The sequence below is a fragment of the Talpa occidentalis genome, unplaced genomic scaffold, assembly GCF_014898055.3.
Source record: "Talpa occidentalis isolate TD23 unplaced genomic scaffold, MPIMG_talOcc4v2.1 talOcc4.6, whole genome shotgun sequence".
In the NCBI taxonomy this organism is placed as follows: domain Eukaryota; kingdom Metazoa; phylum Chordata; class Mammalia; order Eulipotyphla; family Talpidae; genus Talpa; species Talpa occidentalis.
In genome coordinates this window covers 129565420-129587800 of record NW_023604972.1, presented here as the reverse complement: position 1 = coordinate 129587800, position 22381 = coordinate 129565420, and the positions used below count along the sequence as shown (strand labels likewise).

The window sequence follows — 22381 nt, the reverse complement described above, 5'->3', positions numbered from 1 at the left end:
AGTACCATTACTACTGGACAAATATTTTTGGAGGTAATACACTTGTTACATAGTGTTACTAAACCATTGAGATATAATCAGAAGACTGGAGAACTTTCTCCCTCCCAACACCTTTCTATAGTATAAAAGGAATCCAATAAAATGTTCTAAATATTTCCATTAAAAGTTAGAGATTATTACACAACCTCTAGTATGTTTAATTAGCTTCATTACATAGGCATGATTGATTACCTCATTGGCTATTGGCAATTGAACTCAGCCTCTAGCTTCTCTCCCAACCATGAAATCCAGAGGTGGGGCCAAAAGTCCTATTCTCTATTCCTCTTGGATTCTTTGAAAACCAGCACCCATTCTTTGGAGTTTCCAAAAGTTACCTTAATTAACACACAAAAAAAAGACCTTAATTACTCATAACATTTAGGAAATTCAAAGGGTTTTGGGAACCATGATCCAGGACCTGTGGATGAAGATCAAGTGATACAAAACTTATAAGCCACAATATTGCACCAACAACAATGAGGAAAATGGCATATTGACCACAGCAGACAAGTATGTTGGGTAAGTTTCTGGAAAGCTAATGGAAGAGTGATGAATGAAGCTGGTCTTAAAATTTGCTGAGAAGAGAACCAAGTTTCAGCACAGTAGAGAATTTGTCACCACAATCTTGGAATGTGTCCAATAGAGACACAGCAAATATGAGTGTGTATATCTTGTCTTTCCCTCTACTGTGTTTCTATTATATCAGTTTCACTCTTTGTGCTGCTCTAACACTTCTTTGAGTATGATTAAAGGTTACATTTAAAACACATTCATTTCTGTAAAGGTAAACTTGCAATGTAATATATATATAAGTTTTGGTACAATTATTATTAATAGCCAAGATTCCCCATGGAAATTCTAAATATTTTTGTATTAATTAATGCTTGAAGGTGAGCGATTGTATTATTATAAAATAAAAAAGAATCCCAAGTTATTATAAGTATTGGAATATTAGCTCAAGTTCTTTCCACAGTATAAGAAATTAATCCATAACACTTCCAATTTATGTACATGAAAAGACCTCATTTCACCACATGCCTCCTCTGAAATTATTGCCATTCAAGATGTTTTTTCATATGTTTGTTTTTACTTTTTTTTTTGGTATATGAAATACCTTTTTCAATGTATTTGCTGATAATGTGTGTTATGGGCTAAATTGTGACTTTCTCAGACTAGTATTTTGAAGTCTTAACCTCCAATACCTCAGATTGTGATTGTGTGTGGATGTGCTGCTATAGAGGTGATAGTGATGATATAAAGCCATCTGGGTGGGCTCAGTCTGATTTGTGAAGACACAGAGAGAAAATGGCCACCAGCAAGCCAAGAAGCAATGCGCTCAGCAGACATCAACTTTGTCCAACTCATAGATCTTGGATTTTAGACTCCAGGACTATGCAAGAATAAACTGTGTAAGCCACCCAGTCTGTGGTGCTTTGTTATGCAAGTTATATTTAACTAATGCAAAGAATTAGAGAAAATTAAAGATAGTAGTAGCGAAAATTTACCAAATCAGTCAGTGAAAATAAAACGATGATTTCATATTTTGCCTAGTATCTCAGTCTGGCGGTTTGAAATGAGATTCCTCTCCCAAATGACAATTGAGATAACTGGGTAAAGAAGCTATTTGAGTGCCATGTTCACAAAATTGAAATTCATGTTAAAATAAAACAACCCCTGATTTTGCATTTGTGCTCATTTCAGGACACAGAATCTCCCAAGTGTTCTTCATGCTGCCATTTTTCAGCTATACAATGGTTTTCAGAGGTAGTTACATTCTCTATCAAGATACAGAATGAATTAATTCCTTTAAGAATCATTTTGTCAACTTGAAGATATCTACATACAGCTTTTCACACCAAATCATGTTGTTCTGGCAAATCTGAAAGTTGCCATAATTATCTTTCCTTTAGTATGGTTATAACAGCACCAGCTTTAAAAAACTGCACAAATATTACCCAAAGCATATTGTTACATAACATGAATTTTCTTACGTAGTTTGCAAGGAGGAATGAATGGTAAATTTGGGGTGGTAGGAGGAGAAAAGGAAGTGCCCCAATAATGAAAACAAAAAGAATATATAATTATGGGAAACCATAAAAGGGGGAGAAAAGAAATGCAAATCAAATGGGCAATTGTCACAGCATCTAAATAATATAACAATTTTAGAGTAATCATTTAATAATGAATATGGTCAAATATATCAATCCATATTTTACCTGTTTTTCCTTTGTGTAAATTTTTAAGTTCATAAACTTGCAAATACACATATATTTAAAATGTTTCATATAAACAGCTAGATTTTGGCCCTATAGATAGGTCTATAAGCAACTTTTTTTTCTGTATATAGTTTCAATATTTCACCAGCCACTTAGAAAGTTACTTAAGAAAATATATTACTTTAGCTATTTTGTTATGTGCATTTTTAGATATTGTACAGTACACTTGAAGTAGTTTACTTGTGTGCTTATGAAATCTAATGTTTCTTAAAAATTCTCATCAAATTGAAAAAGAAAAATTCTGTATAGAAGAGCTGTATGGGCTGTTTATGTTAGAATTAATATAGATAATGAAGAAGCTACTTGAGCTCCAGGTAATGCTGATTTTGCATTTGTGTTCATTTCAGGAATCAGTCATTGGTTTGCATTTTCTGAAGCCCCTGATTTTTATTTGTTCAACAATGGATAATAAATATCATTTATACATGCTTTAAATTCATCCTATATTATATGCCATAGGTTTTTTTCATTTGCTTATTAGAGTACCACAAGATTGTAAGAAACTCTGAGAAGCTATATAATTTATTCCTCTTCTGATAGGTAAACTAACGGTACTTTTTCCCTTAAAAAAGTCTCATAGAAACACATGTTAAAATTGTATGTATGTGTGATGACTTAAATGACCTGGTGACTTGTTAAAACCAACCTTCCACACACCAGTAGAGTATTAAAACAAAAACAAGATTTATTTTAATGTGGAGTTTCAGCCCTGAGGCCTCTTTGTATAAAGAGGGACTTTTTAAAAATTTTCTTCTTTAACATTTTATTTTCTTGGAAAAAAAGTAACATATTAATGAACATCTTTCATATGAATTAATATTAAGATCAAACATTACTTTTCAAATTCAGGACTTACATATCGAATTTGATATCACATTTATTTCAATTTTCTGGAAGGGCAGGAGAAACAAATATGTTTTGGCATACAATTTAAAAAAGCAAAAAAAAAAAAAAGAAAGAAAGAAAGAAAGAAAACTTTGAGTGTGAAGATGGAGTTCAGGAAGAATTCTTCTTCTTTTCCTCAAAAGGAATCAGAAGTCAGCATGTTGCTATTGCTCTTTGACATAGACAATGTCTTTTTGTGTGTCCTTTTATCTCTGAATCCTGCCTTGCCATCACAGCAGAGTGTACTGTACACCACTTTAAATGATAAGAGTTTCAATAGGCACTTTAGTGGAATTAAGAAAAATCTAACACTCTTCCACCGTGATGCCACATAGCTATCTTCCTTCTAGGTTGTCATGTCAGTAGATTGTATTTATAGGCCTGAGCTTGTCTCAGTGTGTCTCTAAAACAACAAAACAAAACCAAGCACATACCTATTACAAGATTTATCTTGTGTTGGCAGAATAAACCAAAACTGACAATATGATAAACATAGCAACTTGCTAGAAACCAGAGATTCAAAGGAATCTTGTCCTAGAAAGCCTGGTGTGTAGTGTGTAGTGTGTGTAGTGTGTAGTGTGTGTGTGTGTGATTTCTATTTGTGTTTCTTCTTAACTTTCTCCTTTGCTTCTCCCCTAAGTGACTTTATCAGGGTTATAACTCTCTTCGCCAAACATGTCTGCCAAGACTTTAAAGCGGGGTCCCCAGTCTGCCAGAAAGTCGTAGTCCTGGTCGGCCTCGGTGGTGAGCGAGTCTATGGAGCTGAGAGACTCTGCTACTGAGCCGTTCCCTTCATAGGCATAGGTTGCCAATGAATCGTAGGGGGGCGCAGTAGGGTCCACATCATTTTCCTGCAGCCTCTGATGAATGAAATCCCTTATATCTGTGTTATCTTCCACTGGTGGTCTCTGGCGAGGTAAACAGAGTGAGTCTGGTTTTATATCCCTGCGAATTTTGTTCTCTTCAATCACTTTTGGATTTCTCAGAGCACCAATGTCGAAAGCCTGGGTGTCTTCCTCGCCACCCCCTTCGTCATCGTAATGGATGACGTTGTCTCGGATGTCTTCTTTGGAGGTCATCAGGGTGTCTTTTTTCTTCTGCCTTCGCAGAGCCACATACAGCACTACTATGGCTAGAACGAGACAACATCACAGTTTGAGACGATGTCAGTTCATCTCTCCATAAAATCAAAAATTGCCCAGGCTGAGTTTCTTTACTGCCATCCTATTCTTTTCAAAGTAAGCATGATAATCAATAAGGATTATGGACGTTTGCAATTTTTTTCATTGTCGAAACTCAGCTTCATTTTGAAATAGCAACTAACAGAAACCACAGCAAAGTTCCATACACAAATCAAACAGCAGTAGTTTTATATTTAGGAAATATTATACTTAAATATTTCAGTGTCAGGTAAATCATGTTTTAAAAAAAGATTGTTCTAAGCATACAGAGCTCAATAATGTTGATGTAATAAAAACTGAATCTTACAGCCCATCAGTAACACTTAGATATTAATCACAGATTTCCTAATTATAACATTACCTGTGCATCCAATGAAATAAACCAAAATACTCATGTGACAATCACTTTTAAAAGTAATAGGAAGGAAGGGGGGCAGGCAGGAGGAAAGAGGAAAATATTATTTTCTATATTATTCTGGAGGTAAAGGTAGGTATCTACATTTGTCAGAATATTTGGACAAATATAAAGATTAATATAAATGATTAATAAACATGCATATTTACACAGATTCCAAGATGCCTGGCTGTATCTATTGCAATTTGGATTTAAAGAAATGCCTTTGGGCAGAAAATCTCTATTTTTGTGAATCACACAGCAAATTAGTAAGTGGAATGGAGTCAGTTGAACAGAGCTGATGAAGGAGAAAGCCCCCTAATAAAGGTTTATATTCATTCTCACAAGGATGTTGCAGAATATATTTACTTCAATCCTTTTCCTTTGCAGTGCTTCTAGATATTTCAGTGTGCGCTGTTCTAATAAGAATGGTTAGAATTTTGATGTGAGGAGATATGAGAAAGTGGAATTGCTTCTGGCTGGTATTTTAAACAGAAAAAAAAAAATGAAGGTGCTTTTACATTCTATTTTTTTCCTGTCCTTTCTTTTTTCTTTTTCTTCATTATTAAACCCATACTTAATAACTATTGTTCACTTCATGTATTTCAATGAGGCTATATAGTCTCATATTAGAAAGCAGCAAATTCTAGAATACAAAACAAATTGAGAAATTACTGCTGCAGTTGGAATATTTACTATAGAAAATTTCATTATGGCAAGTGCCAGAACCTGTGTACTGGAAAATCCCCTAGAGCTTGAACGTATCTTCTGGATTTTTGAAGATATTATGTATTTATCCCTAATAGTACCTATTCATGAGGTATAAAATGGAAAAGAAATCTTATCATAATGCAATACAAATAATCTTTGTATCCAGATATCGCATGTCAACAGGAAAGATGGATTTACATGATACATTAAGAAAGGGAATAGAAAAGGGGAGAGAAAGTAAGAGCACAATCATGAGGTAGAGCAAGAACATGATTAATATTGAAACCAACCTAAGAGGATGATAATGCACAGTAGGATTGCAATCAAAGCGCCAGTGCTGAGTCCTACAGGTAGAAAAATTGCTTCCACATTACAGGACAAGATGGTACCATCAGAGTCACATCTACAAACTCGAATAGTCATCGTGTTTGTGCTGCTCTGGACAGGATAACTGCTGTCTTCTATTACAACAGGGAGGAAATACAACTCTTGCTGCCTGCGGCTGTATCCATTTCTTTGGGTTTCAATTCCAGCTGTGTTGTCTACAAAACATGACATTTATGATAAGCTGGTTACTATGAACTTGACTTCAAATCTTGAGGCTGGTATCTGTTAAACAGTAGGAAGCTCTTCTTGAATCAGTAAAATGCATCATGTATTAATTCTTTCTTTTATCATGATAAAAGCTGCAAAAATGTAACCAAATGAAATCAAAATAATCCTTAGGGAGAGAATCAACATTATTGTATGGTGTAAAAATTAAATTTTCTTTTCAGAGAAAATATAAAATGGTTTATAAGCCAAGAAATATGTTGTGTGTATCCATTTTTTTTTCTGACGTCAAAATCTGATTGAAAAAAATTACAATCCTAGGGATGTTTTCTTACATGACGGAAGAGAAAGATTACAAAGTATCCATCTGTAAAACATCTTACCTAAGGACCTATTCTTTAAAATATAGCAAATCTAAATTTACTATATCAAATTAAAACTTGATTTTTCCCAAATCTATATTTATATTCACACACACACACACATGCACACACTTTCACTTTTGCACATTTGAGAGTACAGGAAACATGGAAAGGAAAATAAAGTGGGTTAAAAACCACAAGATTCAATAAACATGTTAAACATCATAAGTTATAATAATCACCATTTTAATATAATTAACAAAAATAATTTTCACTCTAATAAAATCAACAATGTTAATACTTACATAGAGTAATCCAAGGTAATACTATTGAAATTGTACATAAAGGCAGTTTTTATTAAAATGAAATTTAATTTTATATAAATGCATTGTTATTCTACATTTTTTTTCTTATTTCTGCACATGGAAGTGTTGTTTTATTCACAACACTATTTCATTTTTGTGTCTATTAAATAACTGCTAGAAACATTTTGTTATTTTTAGATATTTATTTTATTATAGTCATACATAGTACCTACTTTGGAATAAGGTCAAGTAATTTTAACAAAAATACTAAAGAACAAATATATCAGAAAAATATTACTATTTCAATAAGATTCACTCTTATTTGTAGTTTATAATATTAACAACTAAACATTAGGCAGCAGCTCTATACTTATTTCAATAGGAATCACCAAGTTAAGGAAATTTTTCAATAAAAAAAACAGTCTGGCATAGAAAGATTCATTTGTTTTTATATAGAATATTATTTAAATTGAAAATGAAATATCAAGATGCCTAATGTCTATTAAAAATATTCCAATGAGAGTTGGTGGTGTCAGGTGCTTGTGGTGATATTAGATATGGAAAAATCATCACTAGTTGAATTAACACTGAAATTTTTAGCAGCTGATAGTTCACCCAAGTGTGGGAAAAAGGAACAGTCAAGAATGAAAACTTGAAAACTTGGTAAATATTAAGGACAACAGAAAATCAGAGAAGCTGGCAATATGCAACTTGGGGAAGAAAGAATTTGATGTTCTTGAACACAAGTTATATCAAAAGGCAGCCTGCTCTTTGTTTATGCTTATATTTCAATTTGTTATTATTGATATGTGACCATATCAATATTGTACTGTCCGTAGTCAGAATAAAAAAAATATATTAAACCTCATTTCTACATTTAAAATGGTTTTTATTATTGAATGAATAAAAAAAAGTACCCTATACATGCACACTGGAATATTATTCAGTCATAGTAAAGAAGGAATTCCTGACATTTGCAACAACATGGATGAAGCTATAGGATATTATGCTGAATGAAATAAGTCAGAGAAAGAAAAATACTGTATGCTATCACATATATAGAACCTAATAAAAGAAGAAAATTGGAATTAAGTAGAAAAAGAAGGCTGAAAAGTGGTTGCAAGTCCAGATGGGCTTGAGGGAGGATGATAAAAGTATAACACCTGCTAGTTATGATTAAGAGCTGAGGATATAATGTTTGAAGTGGTGAATGTAGTCGAGAAAATTATTTTGTATAATTGGAATTGCTGAAAGAATAAAGCTTAAATTTTCTGACAAGAAAAGTTAAATATGTGAGGCAAAAAAACTGTATCTCTTCAATTAAAAAACTTACACAGTTTAAGAAAAAAACAGAGAATATGTTCAATAGCATTTGAATAGCAAATAGATGTGCAGACTTTGAGAATATGCTGTGCTATTAGGCAAGATGATCTGGTTTATGCTATCATAATTAAGCTGATACAGTTTCTCCAGCAAAGATACAATGGTGGGCAGCAGTTAATACTTATGTTACTAAATGATTGACCATCCACCTAGTTGCCCAAATCTATGATCTAGAAGTCTGCTTAGTCTTCTTTTCCATCATAGTCACATATGGACTCTAGGGAACCAAGCATCAAGTCAGGAATTCTGTCTCCATTCACTTTTCGCTGTCTTTACAGACTTCAACCATTCTAAGACACTCTTTCCCAATCTCCACAATAACTTCAGAAGCAGTCTTATATTCCGCTAGTAATATTTTTTTTACACTGTAGTCAAACGTTTCCCTAAAACACAAATTTGGGTATGTTCTGCATTCTTATAAACCTTTCAAAGACTTCTTAAATCATTTCATTTAAGTTAAAAACTCTTTAAATGACTTATTGATAAGGTGACCACATGGTCAGGATTGTCCTGGACAGTCTGATTTTATAGGTGCTGTTTTTTGTTGTTGTTTTTTTTTTTTAAAGATTTATTTATTTATTTATTTATACAAGAACTGGGACACAGGCCAGATGCACGGGAGGGTGAAAGGATTCACCAGAGACAGAGTGGGGAACAGAAAAGGCAGACTGACTGAAATGCACTGCTGAGGGGAGCAGCGGGCTAGACAGGAGAGGTCTACCGCGCCATGTGGGATTGTCCCTGGCCAGCCAGATGGAACTGGCGCTGCAGAGGCTTTGGACATCTTCACAGCACTGGGCTCAACTGCCTGTGCCACCAGGGAGGCCCTACAGGTGTTGTTTTAAGTAAAATTAATAATGTTGTCAATTTCTACTTTTAGAAATGCTTTTTCATCAAAAAATGTTTTTTCTCTACTCTTCATATTTGCAACCCTGTTTCATTTGCAGTAATTCCTCATATTAGCAACAGAAAAGTAGACAGAAAGGACACTGATAATTTATATCAAAGGACCAATTATATACAATTTTTATGAAGCAAATTGTACTGTTTCTAACTGACAAAATGTGGAAACTCTGACCGCCCAAGAAGCTTCAGCAAAATAAGCTTTATCAAAACACACTTTGACTTCTGTCAATCATCATCCAGTATCATCGTTCATCATTATCCTCTCATAATAATTTGTTCATTCATTCTGTTTGCATAGAATTTAATAAAACTAGCTTTTTACCAACCAATTTTATAAAAAACACATTTTGTTAAATCTCATTTTTTATAGGACATAGAAACCGAGAGGCGAGAAATTACCAAAATTACAGAACTAATAAAGTCAGAGCCACTGACCCTTACTTACGCTTAATTTTCTAATCAAGTGCCATTATTATTTTAGTAGCTGTAATAGGGGCAGATGCAATAGTAGTAGTAGTATTAGTGGTTACTTGTTATTGTAGTGGTAGGTAGGGTAGAAATACAAGTGTAGACATGATGGTACAGGTAGTAGCTAAAATTATCTTAAAGTTAATATATTTTAGTCATTGTATTAAAGGATTTGCATACATTTTGTTATTTAGTGTAAGTACCCTAAAGCTTAGATTATTTAGTATAATTTAACACTTTTAGAACCTACCATTTAGGGAATAATGGAGTGTAACTACAAACTGATATTATTCTATTTGCAAAGGTTGTATTCTTAACCTATTTTGTACTGTAGGCTATTCAAATCAGTTACTGAAGTTACCTATTTGTATGCATTAATAATATGCCAGTGGAATAAAAACAGGAAATGTATTCAGTTTCCCAGTTAAGGCTTTTGTTTGCTTGACTCATTAAGGTACTGTCCATATTATAAATGGATTTAATTTGCCTCATTAGATAGTCTATATAGATTAAATATTTAATTTACCACTGACTATAGAATATTGTATTTCTCATATATGAATTACCATATTTTATGAACCAAGTGCTTTTTGGAAAAACACTGTCTACCTCTGTGTCCTTTTACGAAGTTACATGGTAAGAGGTAAAGTGTTATGTGGTTAAACTTACTTTTGAAATCACGGACTGTAAAATTTGGTTTGATGGCAGCTTCGGGTGATAATCGAAAAGAGAATTGCTGTCCAGCAGGTGAAAGATCTCGGTCTACAGCACTGACTATCTGAATTATCTGAAACAAAGTTGAGATAAAAGTTAAAGTCACTCAAAAATTTCAAAGGGAACTTCATATATCGGGCTAGTAATTAATGGAATATGCTTAATGGAATACACAAGTAACACATATGACAATGAGGATTCATATCAAAGGACCAAACATACAATTTTTATAAACAGTTTAGCTACACATTTACAGTTAATAATGGGAGGTACAATTTTAGGGTATGGGGTAACTCTAAATCAATATCTGCATAAGTCAAAAGCTAAACAACATTGAAATTTCACACGAGTAAGGAAAATAAAATTAAAATGCACTTGCTTGCATTTTAAATTAGAGGAAATAATTGTTTTCCAATCTAAATATGCAAATGCTTATTGGAAACAAAATATCTGATAATTTAAAAGTCTTGTATTAGCAAATATTCAGTATAGCTATGTTTGCGAGAATGAGGTTTATATTCATAAATAAATAAAATGATGAGAGCCAAGGGATGTATATCTGTTTTTGTTATTATGTTTATTTCTCCCCAATTGGTAAGAATACAAATTGTATTTTCATGGATAGACTGATTTTTAAGAAGTAGAATGCTCAGCTCTGTTTCAAAATTTTCCCTAAATTGTTCCCATAGTATGTATACCTTATAGTTAAAATCTGGATAAGAATTTGAGTTAAAAAAAAATAACTGATTTCTAGGAAGGTGTGTGTAGGAAAGAGAAGTTTGCTGTTCAGGTAATCACCCTTTTGGCAAATTTGAATTTTCAGAGAAAGATCTTAGAGATCAACTTCCGCATCCTGGTCTCAGTGGGCAAATTTGTGTCGTGTGATTTACACTGATGCCACTGAACATGTGATTTAGCTACTGTTTTTTTTTTTTAGGTAACTCTGGTTTAAAACACTTCGTAAATTTTAGGAATACCATCTCACACCTCTTCAAATATACAACACTACATGACATCACCAACAAATTTCTAAAAGCACCCTACCAGCTTTCAAGAGCCCCCCTCTGTCTGTTCCTCCCCGTTCCCCTCTGTTAACAACCATTTTGTTCTTAGAGTCTAAGGATCTATTTGGCTTTGTTCTGTTTGATCATTTACTTTGTTTTTGTTTGTTTTTATTCCACAGTTAAAACTCAATTGACTGTCATCTACCTTCCCATATAGTTGTGACCATTATTTCACACACATACACACACACACACACACACACACACACACACACACTGCAGAACTCTGAGTGACTGGTGCAGTATTAGTAATTTGTAATTTGACAAGTTAGTTCTCTAGTGAGAATTTCAGTTCCCTGTTTCTGTGTGAATGAGTTACACTGGGTCTATTTACCCATTAGAATTGCCAGGGATGAAACTTTCATTATTTAACTCCAAGGCCAGATTTCAGAAAGAGTAATTACTGTACACACTTTAAACCTTCAACTTTCCCTCAAATAGACCCAGCTGCTCAGTTCACTATATGACATCTGTAAATTATCTATGGACTGATACCTGTTAGTTTTTATTCCTTTTATTTGTGACATCTATCATATGGTATCATCATTTGCTAAATTAAATGTTTATAACATGAAAACACATCCAGAATACAACTTAGAATAAAGAAAATCCTTTTAGAACAGCACTAAAGTGGTGGGAATTTTGATAAATGGTAGTAATTTCTAGATTTGTTACTTGGGAGTTGTTATCATAAGGAAAACAAATACTATAAACATCTTTACTGAGTATAGGTATATATGTACATATATAAAATTTTGCTTTTCTCTATAATTTAGAAGTTAGTTACAGCATGCACACATACATATAAACATATATCATACATCAATTATAGTCCTGAGGAGAGAGAATTCTGCGCATATTTCTTAGGTAAAGGGGCAGAATGGAGAATGGCTAGGGCCAAAAAGCAGAAAATGCTCATATATTGTAATCCCTGGAAACTCAAGAGACATTTCAGGGCTATGTTTTGTGATGTTTCAGGACTATAAACGTGACCCAGTATGCCACAGAAAAATCTAATGCCAAAAGAATTCCTGCTCACCATTTTGTATGGTTATAAAAACATCAAGTTATAACACCTTATAACTACTATCCCCATATTTAAAAACTCTTTTAATTCTACGACAAACATAGAAACATTCAATGAAGTTCATTTTATAAAAAGCTTTCATTTAGTGCATTATGAGATTCTGACTGATATGCAATAATGCCCCTAATTACCTTTATGAAAGCATGGAAGAAAAATAAAAAATATTCTGGAAGAATGCATTCTGAATTTGTGTACTACCTGGGTTTATAGTCAAGCTCTTTAGAAATTCCAAATTAAAGGAGTGGGGAACATAGCAGACCCTATGATCTGCTATAACTACTAAGACCACTTAGTTAGACAAGGAATATTCACTAGGTCATCATCACTTTATTCCTCTGGTATCATTTCCACATACATGCACATGCAATAATTTATACTTGTTTACTCTCTTTTATGGTTTCTTTTACAAAGACATGATCTGAAAAAATATATATGTACAGAAAAAGCATATAGTGGGTCTTTTTATATTCTTGATTAACAATACCTGTCCTGGTTTGGCATTTTCACACACTGCTGTCTCATATGGCACAGATATTTCTGGAGGAAATTCATTGACATCTAGGACATTAATCAATATGTTGACTTTACTGGTTAATAAAGGGTTACCTGTTGAAAACATAAAAAGAGAAAGTATGGTAGCAAAATCTGCTCAGTTATTACATTAGTAAATAGAATTTTTTTTTTAGATCAGCTTTCATACAGAGTCCAAATGACCCTTTCTTTACACAAAATTCTGAGGTACAATGAATCAGTGTGGCATCAATGTTTCGCTGTCAGCATTAGCAGTGCACAAGGCCAGTGTTTGTCCCTGAAAATCATCACCAAACTTAAGGTTAGCACAATGTTTAAGCAGGTAATTAATCACAAGTGTAGCTATCACATCAGTTTATTCCACTTATTTTCACCAACAGTGTTATTTTTCATTATATAAAACACATTCTTTTCTATCTTGTATCCATAATTTTATTGAGTTGAATAATCCCAAAGAGAATAATAAATTATATGGAGAATGAAAAGAGAGGATGTTCCCTAAACAACAATTTACAATAACAGATTAAGGAAGAAGTAAAGAGATAGATTATGAAAAACAAGGGTGGTCTCTCAAATGATTTGCTGGTGATAGAAAAGAGAAAAATAGCTTTTTCGTACAATATCAAAAAAAATATTGGCTTGAAAAAATTGCATCTGCCAACATCTTACCACAAGTTTTAACCCAAGTCTATGACTTATTATCCACATTCCTGTTATTTCTGGTGAAGACTTGGAGTAGACATTTTTTTAACTGAGGTAACATTGTTTCGAAACACTGTACATGGGTTTAAGGTATAGGATCACATGCTTCAGGTGTATGTTGCCACACCAATTCCACCACCTTGGCACTGAAGGCCTCCAGAGTGCATTGTGCACCAACCCCACTTTGCTCTCACCTGCCAGCACATCCATAGCCTCATAACAATTCTAGGGTTTGTTACCAGTTTGCTTTTATTTGACTCTTTGTTTCTCGATATCCCACATATAAATGAAACTATCTGGTATTTGAATTTCTCCTCTGAGATTTCTCTCAGCATAATTCCCTCTATTTTTCATTCATGTTGTCACAAAAATCCATTTACTTTTTAATAGTTGAGTAGTATTCCTTTGTGTATATAGACCATGTGTTTCTGGTCCACTCATCTGTCTTTGGGCATTTATGTTGATTCCATGGCTTGTTGAAAGATTTTACCCATCTAAAGAATGTGGAGTAATGATTCAAACCTAGGACTGTAGAATCCCAAATACCATTTCATTCCATTATACCTTCTGCAGTGGTTGCTTTATTTGTACGTTCTCCACCTGCAGTGCTTGCAAAGAGTCACAATATCAGTATTCCTTTACACCTCTATCTGGATTCTTTTAAAAATACATCTAGAATCTCACTACATGGCTGATTCTGACAAGTCTACAATATCCTATGCTAAAATTTATTAAAAAACATAAAACTGTAAGCAGAAGCTTAAGAAATGGTCACATATTGCCATGTAACAGTGAAATCCATCACTGTGTATCATAATAGACACAGACAAGTAAAATAAGGATAAATGATATAACTTACAATGTGAAATGGGTTCATAAAAGGTATATTGAGAATCTTAGAAAAGCATGTAGAATATATCTACTTTTGAAAAAATATTGATAATATATGGCATTGTCTTATTTGACCAAAAAAAAAAAAAAAAACACCTTTGGCTCAGTTTTCACAAGTTATTTAATCAATAGTTTTGTTATGTTATTTTTTTTTATAAATTATTACAAACCTTTTGGTATATCATGGAAGGGAAGGGACAGTAACCTCTACTCCCAGGGACCATGCAGGAACTTGTCCCACTTGGCCCTTAAGTGTACAGCTGCTTTCTGGAAGTGAGATGCTCACCCCAACAGCTTTTCACTGCTGCAATATATATCAGCTAGCTCAAGGACAAGAAGACACATTACCTGAGATCTGTCATATAAATGGTGATCACGTAGCTTCAGCGAGTCACAATTATCCTGTAAACTAGCCTTCATGCTCTCAGGAAGGCCAGGTTACATTGCAAAGTCAAAGTACTGGATTTTAAAAATACATTAAATATTAAAAATAAATATATTGGCCAAATGAGAATGTTTCTAACAATCAAATGAAAAGTGTAATTGTGAATGTTTTGAAAACTGTAAACAAATACAAGGATCCAGTGTTAAAACACACGGGAGCTATTAGTTTTCCTAATATGGAAATGACATCTGCTTTGAATAACGATAGAAGTTAAAAAATTCAATTTTGTGACTGTGTATTAAATTGCAACTACAATAATTTAAAGGATGCTATCTTGGCTTTTTATTGCAAAAAACTGAATTATAATGAAGCCAAAGCAAGATATAATAAATAAATAACAGAAGTTTACTTTGTTGTTTCTGTTTATATTAGTTCACTTTTAAATTGCAAGTTAACATAAACTATATCTAATAATGACTTTTCAATTACAGTAGCATGATCTATAGCTAGACTTAGCAATCTGTAAAAAGGATTTAAATTATTTTTATATCTTTGTACTAACATCAAATATTATTTCCTATGCTTTTGTTGACAAAAACTGATCTCCAAAGAAAAAGAAATCTTTTAAACTACCACTAATCAATTACTTTTCCGAAGAAACAGCAAGGGAAACCTGTCACTGATTTTTTTTTTTTTTTAATAGAGGCATGTTTTATTTTATTTATTTATTTGTTTGTTTGTTTGTTTTGTTTATACATGCACTGGGCACAGTCAGAAGCGCGGGAGGGTGAGAGAATTCACCAGAGCCACAGCGGGGAGCAGAGCAGGCAGAAGGACCGAAGGACACTGCTGAGGGGAGCAGCGGGCGGCAGGAGAGGTCTGCGCGCCATGTGGGACCCTCCTCCGGTGGCCGGGGAGCAGCCGGGGATCGAACCGGCGCCGCAGAGGCTGCGGGCAGCTTCGCAACCCAGCGCTCAACTGCTGCGCCACCGGGGAGGCCCCTGTCACTGATTTTAAATATTAACAATAACAAAAAGCCTTAGACATTCTGACTTCCTAGAAAGCAGGAATTGTGTCATATTCATTTTTAAAATCTCAACATTTAACATATAGCCTAGTTCATGCTAATAATTGAATATATCAGTGAATAAATATGCTTTCATAGACAGAATGAACCAAGCAACAGATATTTTAGATTCAGCCAGTATAACAGGAAACCTCAGTGGGTCACAACACCATGAGAGTCAATTTATTTTATTTGAATTCACCAACTATCGAGAAGACAATTTTAGATGCCATTTACTTTATGTTAAATTATCTATAATTTTAAAAAAATTAAACTCACGTGACTTATCATCACAGCAAAATTAAATTAGTGTTCTGAAGGCACATCAAACCTTGTCAATTTGATAAAAAGAAGAGGAACTTCATTTTCATATTTTTTTAAAAGATTTATTTTTATTTATGCATGCATGCAAGAATTGGGGTGAAGGGCAGTGGTGGGAGGGGTGAGAGGATTCACCAGAGACAGAATGGGAAGCAGAACAGGCAGATCTACTGAAATACACAGCTGAGGGGAACAGCAGAGAGACAGGATTGGTCTACTGTGCCATGTGTGTATCTCCCTGGCCAGGGATCAAACTCATGCAGCAATAGCTGGTGATAGCTTGATAGCGCTGAGTCTTTAACCCCTGCGCCACCAGGGAGGCCCAGAAGAGGTGATTTTATACAAGGAATTAGTAGGTGTCTGTCATTAACCAACTTAATTAATGAAACACATACATGCAAACCCACAATAAACATCCATAATTACATATAATCCTGTATTCATCATAACCAACTAAGTATAGGAACAATGAGAGTCAAATGCACCAAATACAAATCTATGCTTTATCCTCTATCCCACCCTTTCTCCTATGTTCCTTATCAAATTAGCTGACCAAGTTATTTCTGTCTCCTAAAAAACTCTGTTCACTTCTACCCATTAGCATCTTGCTTGTTTTCTCTCTTTCTGCTTGACCCTTGCTCTTCCCTTAAACAGCTTAAGCACATCATTGAATATGCTTCACACTCATTCACTCATCGTAATGTTTACGTCAATATTCCCAATTGTATTTTTCCAACAGAAATCTCTTTTCAGACCCTGCCCAGTATACAGATTACATGACTACTTGTATTAGCAGCAAGCATATCAAATTCAACCTGTACAAATTTTAACTCACAATCTTTGGCTAATATTGATGCTATGGCTTCTAATTCTATGCTTCCTGTCACAGTTTTATGATGCCTTCAGCCATCCTGTCATCAGTAACTCGACTCCTAGTGGGGACTCCTCATTTATTTTGTTTCGATATCCAATAAATATCATCTCTCAACATTTTTCTCTTTTAACTTTCTCTCAAATTTCTCCTTTTTTTGTATTATCCTTGTGATACTCTAAAAGTCACCAATATTTTTCTCTTAGATGACCATGAACTCTTTCTACTATGTTGCTACATTTCTCCAACACTTCAATTCTTTCACAATTATGCAACTAGCATAAATCTCTAAAAATACTAGTCAAATCAAGTGCTGTCTTTAATTATTATTTTTAATTTTTTTAAAAGATTTTCTTTATGCGCACAAGAACTGGGGTACAGGTCAGAGGTGTGGGGGTTGGGGGGTGAGAGGATTCACCAGAGACAGAGTAGGAAAAAGAACAGGAGGTTTGACTGAACTACACTGCTGAGGGGAGCAGCGGGCACGTCAGGAGAAGTCTGCTGTGCTATGTGGGTAGTTCTCTGGCTGGGGTTACGTGCTGCAGTGGCTGCAGGTAGCTTCATAGGCTGTGTTTCAACCCCTTGACCTACCAGTGAGGGCTCTAATTGTCATTTTTAATGTTCATCTATTTACTTCAGGATAAAAGTAAAACCTCATAATATGCTCAGAAAAAAATGAAAGCTTTTGCATTTCTTCTCTGGGTTATGTTTATTAGTGAAGAAGGTGGATAAGAGAGATAAGGAGGAGGGAGAGAGAGAGAGAGAGGGAGAGAGAGGGGGAGAGAGAGAGAGAGAGAGAGGAATATAAATGAGAATAAGAATAACAAAGGAGCTCCACCCACCTCCCATACCGAATTACTTTAAGCACAGGACTATGAAGCTATCTGTAGCCTCTGCAGCATGAGTTCGACAAGGCAGGCCAGGGAGCAACCCACATGGCACAGCAGACCTCTCCTGTCTCGCCCGCTGCTCCCCTCAGCAGTGTATTTCAGTCAGTCTGCCTGTTCTGTTCCCCATTCTGTTTCTGGTGAATCCTCTCACCACCACTCCCTCCCCGCATCTCTGATCTGTACCCCAGTTCTTGTAGGCATAAATAAATCTTTAAAACAATTTAATTAGCTTGCAGCTTAACCCCAAGGTATAATATATCTGCACATAATATCTCCACAAGTATAGCATTTAGTTATCAATTCACTGATCTTTACCTATTGCACAATGAATGGAAACATTGCAATGTCATCTGTATGACTAACATGACGAAGAAAAAAATATTTGTCTCTACAATCATCTATTTTTTAATTAAATAAAATATGCTATAAGACTTTCATGTAGCAGTTTTATTTTTGCTTAATAATATTTGTTATAGGAAGACCAAAAATAATTACAAGTATTGCCATTGGAAGTTTTTGATAATTTGAATGAAATGAACTTTTAGAACTTCTTGCTCTTTTAAAATTCTCAAGATTAGTATCACAAAAACAGCAAAGCAATAATGTGTAAAAGAATTATTAGGAGTCTGATAAAATGATCGGGGACTCTAGCAACTCTGATTAATGACTGCTTTTTAATTAATTGGAAGTTGTTCAATCATTGTACCATTTCATTTCACATGAGAATTTTTGAAGAAAGGTCAGAACCAAAACATATGCTAGTTCAATCTGCAATAAGGTATATACTTACACAATTTTGTTCTTCCTGGGAAGGCATGTGTGAGCTATTTATTTCTCAGTCATTCCCTAGTTTCCTGCTTAGCTGGCCAGGAGGATCAATGGAAACTGCTTGAGTGTTAGAATATGAATAAAACTTACTTTTAAACTCTGTGGATTCAAATGAAACAAGCTATTTTTATTGCAGAAACGTTCATGATCTGCGGTGTGTGTTTAGAATATTTTGCACATATGTATATTGTCTGTCCCATCAGAATTCCTTGAGGCTCTAAAATCTACACATTGGTCTTTGAATAGTTACTTCAGTGGACCAGGAATAGATATTCTAGTAATATCTTGATATAATGCTTAGATTTTGTATATATATGGATTATTCATCTAAAGTTCCAGTTTTGATGTGGCCCAGTGAGGTTCGATTTAACTTTGAGAATCCATATACTAGGGGTTCCTAATTTGCATATAAACAAAAATTACAGTCAGTGTGTTGGAGTGGCAGAGTCAGCATGTGCCCTGGTCATATTTTTAACAAAATAAATAGGAGTCCCTAAGTTTGAAAAATCTAAAACTTGCTTCCACTGTCAAATGCATACTTTCCTTCCATTTTCCAAATGGTGGAAATTCAAGGCTATGACAGTGGTACCTAACCTGCTACACCCTGTGCCTTTTCTCCATGGTGATGGTTGTGGTGGGAAGTGGACAGAAAGAGGCTCTCCAGAGCTACTGTACAGATGACTAATGAATTATCTGCGGTGGGGGCCCACTGCTTCCACTTTGAAAAATATGCATTCAAGGTCTCCCTGGTGGTATAGGGGTTAAGTCCCAGCACAATCCAGCTATTGCCAGCCACTGTGGCATGAGTTCAATCCTCAGCCAGGGATCTAACAAAGATAGCACAGCAGACCTCTCCTGTCTCACCTGCTGCTCCCCTCAGCAGTGTATTTCAGTAGATCTGCCTGTTCTGCTCCCCACCCTGTCTCTGGTGAATCCTCTCACCACCCCGCACACCTCTGGACTGCACCTCAGTTCTTATATGCATGAATAAATAAAATAAATCTTTTAAAAATATGCATGCATTTTGTGTGTGCATGAAAGAAGATTAATAGGAAGATTTGGATAAGACTGTTTTCTAATAAATATTTTTGTAGTGGACAACATGCCTTTAACATGTAGGAATTATTTTAAGAGACTGCTTGTTCAGTTGTCTTTATGTCTGAGGCATGGGAGAGAATGTAATTTATTTCAAAGAGATCTTATAACTTAGAAAACTCATTTTCACTATACTTGCCAAACACCTTAGAAAACTAAAATTTATTTCCTAACTACAATATGGTTAAGCTGTCCTCATCACTCTAGCTAACTGAAATAATTTAATGTTAGCTTGAAAGTAATGATGAATAACATATGTAACTATAACAGGATGTGGTACAGGAGGAGGAAAGATTCCAAGTGTGAATGGAGATTTCAGGAAAACAACTTAAAGAAAATGGAGGGGGGCGGGCAGGTGCTCTCCTATAAAGGAGAAACTGACATTCTGTTCTCCTGATAATATATCTTCTCTGGCACTTGATTTGTTGATCTGTTTTCATAGACTATTTGAGCAAGGGTTCAGATTTGAAAGGAGATGGCAGAACAGAGAAACAGTAGAGGTGTAGCCTGTGGTATACCTGTAATGGACCTTTATTGGATGTGTGATGGACCTGGATAGCATGACAAGGATGTGTGCACTTCCTCAGAATCAAGTAGACAGAGCAGAAAGCTGAAATTGAGACATCATACTATGAACTCACCTACACACTCTGCCCGGAGTGCACGGGAACCCTAGGTTTAGGACGCCATAGACAGTCTACCAATGGGTACCCATGTCCAGTTCCTATGCAGATGGAACCTGTGCCACACAGAAAATAGCTCCAAACATGTTCAAAAAGAGAACTTGGGCAGCTCATTTGAACTGTAAAAGCAGTAGAAACCAGTGACACTGTCTGGGACAGATAGAGATTTTGCATTTTTATTTTGTTCTCTCTTTTCACTCCAATAGATTACTGGAACACAAAATGTTGAGGTTGAAAAAATTACAATTTTAGTAGGTCCATAATTTTGTGGGTAGGAATCTAGGCAGGTTATATGCCTGATTTCATGTGGTGCCAACAGAGAAGGTGCTTATGGTGTTCAACTAGCAAGTTATGTGGAGTGGACATTCCAAGATTTGTTCTCTCACATTTGCTGCATGCTGGCAGGTAAGGGGGGAAGGCTGAGCTGTACTGGAACTGTCAATACAGAGGACAAACCTGTGTCCTCCCTAAACGGCAGTCTCAGAAAAGACAGCTTCTTTCCATGAAGGTCAGTGTTTCAATAGCAAGATAGAAGCTGCATGTCCTTTATGCTAGACTTACCTTTAAAAATCAGAATAATCTAAAAGTCGTGAAATCAACTACAGACACCACTAAGCTTGGGAATAGGCATCTGATTATTCATATTTGGAAGCAGTTGTTGAAGATAAACAAAACAGTTTCATATTTACACCCCACTGAGTTGAGACTGATCAAAACCCCTCAACGGGAATGTTTACACTTAGCTCTTCCCTGCATTGTAAGGTGAATTAGCTGGGAGTATTTGTGCCAGATGCACAGAATGAAATAAGAAGGAAATAAAACGAAAGATACTCAGAAGGAATTTCCCTATACCTATCAAGATGCCTTAAATGAGGGACTGGTAAAAGTTTTTCTGCTAAAAACAGCATTAATAGACAAATGTCACCACTCCATGCTAAGCTGTCACCTTAGAAGTTGTGATAATATCCTTGACTGTCTAACTAAATGAGACCTATAGTGGCTCTCCAGCTAAAAGATACTCTTCTCAACAAAGCAGAAATCAACATGAAGAATCATTCCCACTGACCCACAGATCCTGAACAATCCATTGAATTACATTTGAAAGCCCACAGCGATATTCATAAAAAATCACATTCTAATGAAAAGAGAGTAAAGAAGGGGTCATTCAAAAGGTGTTTATGATTTCAGCAAATATTTCAGAAGGGGTGATTTTACATGATAATTATTTCCTCCCGCCAGGCTTGTGAGGTTCCCAGAAACATATACAGGGATTCATTGTGGAAGAGAAGTTGAAATTCCCAGGCATTTTTGAGACTCCAGCATGGAAAGGCATGAGGTCACGCAATGAAATGCATAAGCAGATATTCATGCAATCCCGCAAACAGACCTCACTGGCAGCTGTCACAATTTCTCTGGACTTATGCTATGAGGAAAGGGAATAGGTTTCTGAGTTTCCCCAGGAGACCACTCAGCTGTCAGTCCAGAAATGAAAAACACCTCAGCAGGGACTCGTTTAAGAGTGTTAAATCCAAAGAAGTGCAGTATAACATCGATTCCACCCAGGCCATACTTACTAACTTTACTCGCAATTATGGAGAAATTATACTGCGCGGTGCTTTCTCTGTCTAGTAATTCATTAGTGGCGATGGTTCCTTCAGTTCCATCTACTGTAAAGTAGCTGTCCCCATCACTGTTCCAGTCTATGAAGTATCTGCGTAGAAAGAGAGTAGATGCAAATGTGCAATGATTACACATTAATCATAATGGCAGTCAGGCTAACTTGACACAGTT

At 35.0% G+C, this 22381-nt stretch overlaps 1 protein-coding gene across 5 annotated transcripts in view; it reads right to left on the bottom strand.

The window, feature by feature from the left end:
• Positions 1 to 3016: 3016 nt before the first annotated feature.
• The window catches only part of CDH12 (cadherin 12), a 783460-nt gene continuing 764095 nt past the window's right edge, over positions 3017 to 22381 (bottom strand). For all 5 annotated transcript variants that reach the window (XM_054687850.1, XM_054687851.1, XM_054687853.1 and 2 more), the window contains 5 exons: positions 22165 to 22301; positions 12812 to 12933; positions 10132 to 10249; positions 5777 to 6028; positions 3017 to 4332 (listed from right to left, as the gene is read on the bottom strand). In XM_054687850.1, coding sequence (XP_054543825.1) covers positions 3836 to 4332; positions 5777 to 6028; positions 10132 to 10249; positions 12812 to 12933; positions 22165 to 22301 — 1126 coding nt within the window. In that variant the 3' untranslated portion in view covers positions 3017 to 3835. The remainder of the gene's footprint in view (positions 4333 to 5776; positions 6029 to 10131; positions 10250 to 12811; positions 12934 to 22164; positions 22302 to 22381) is intronic.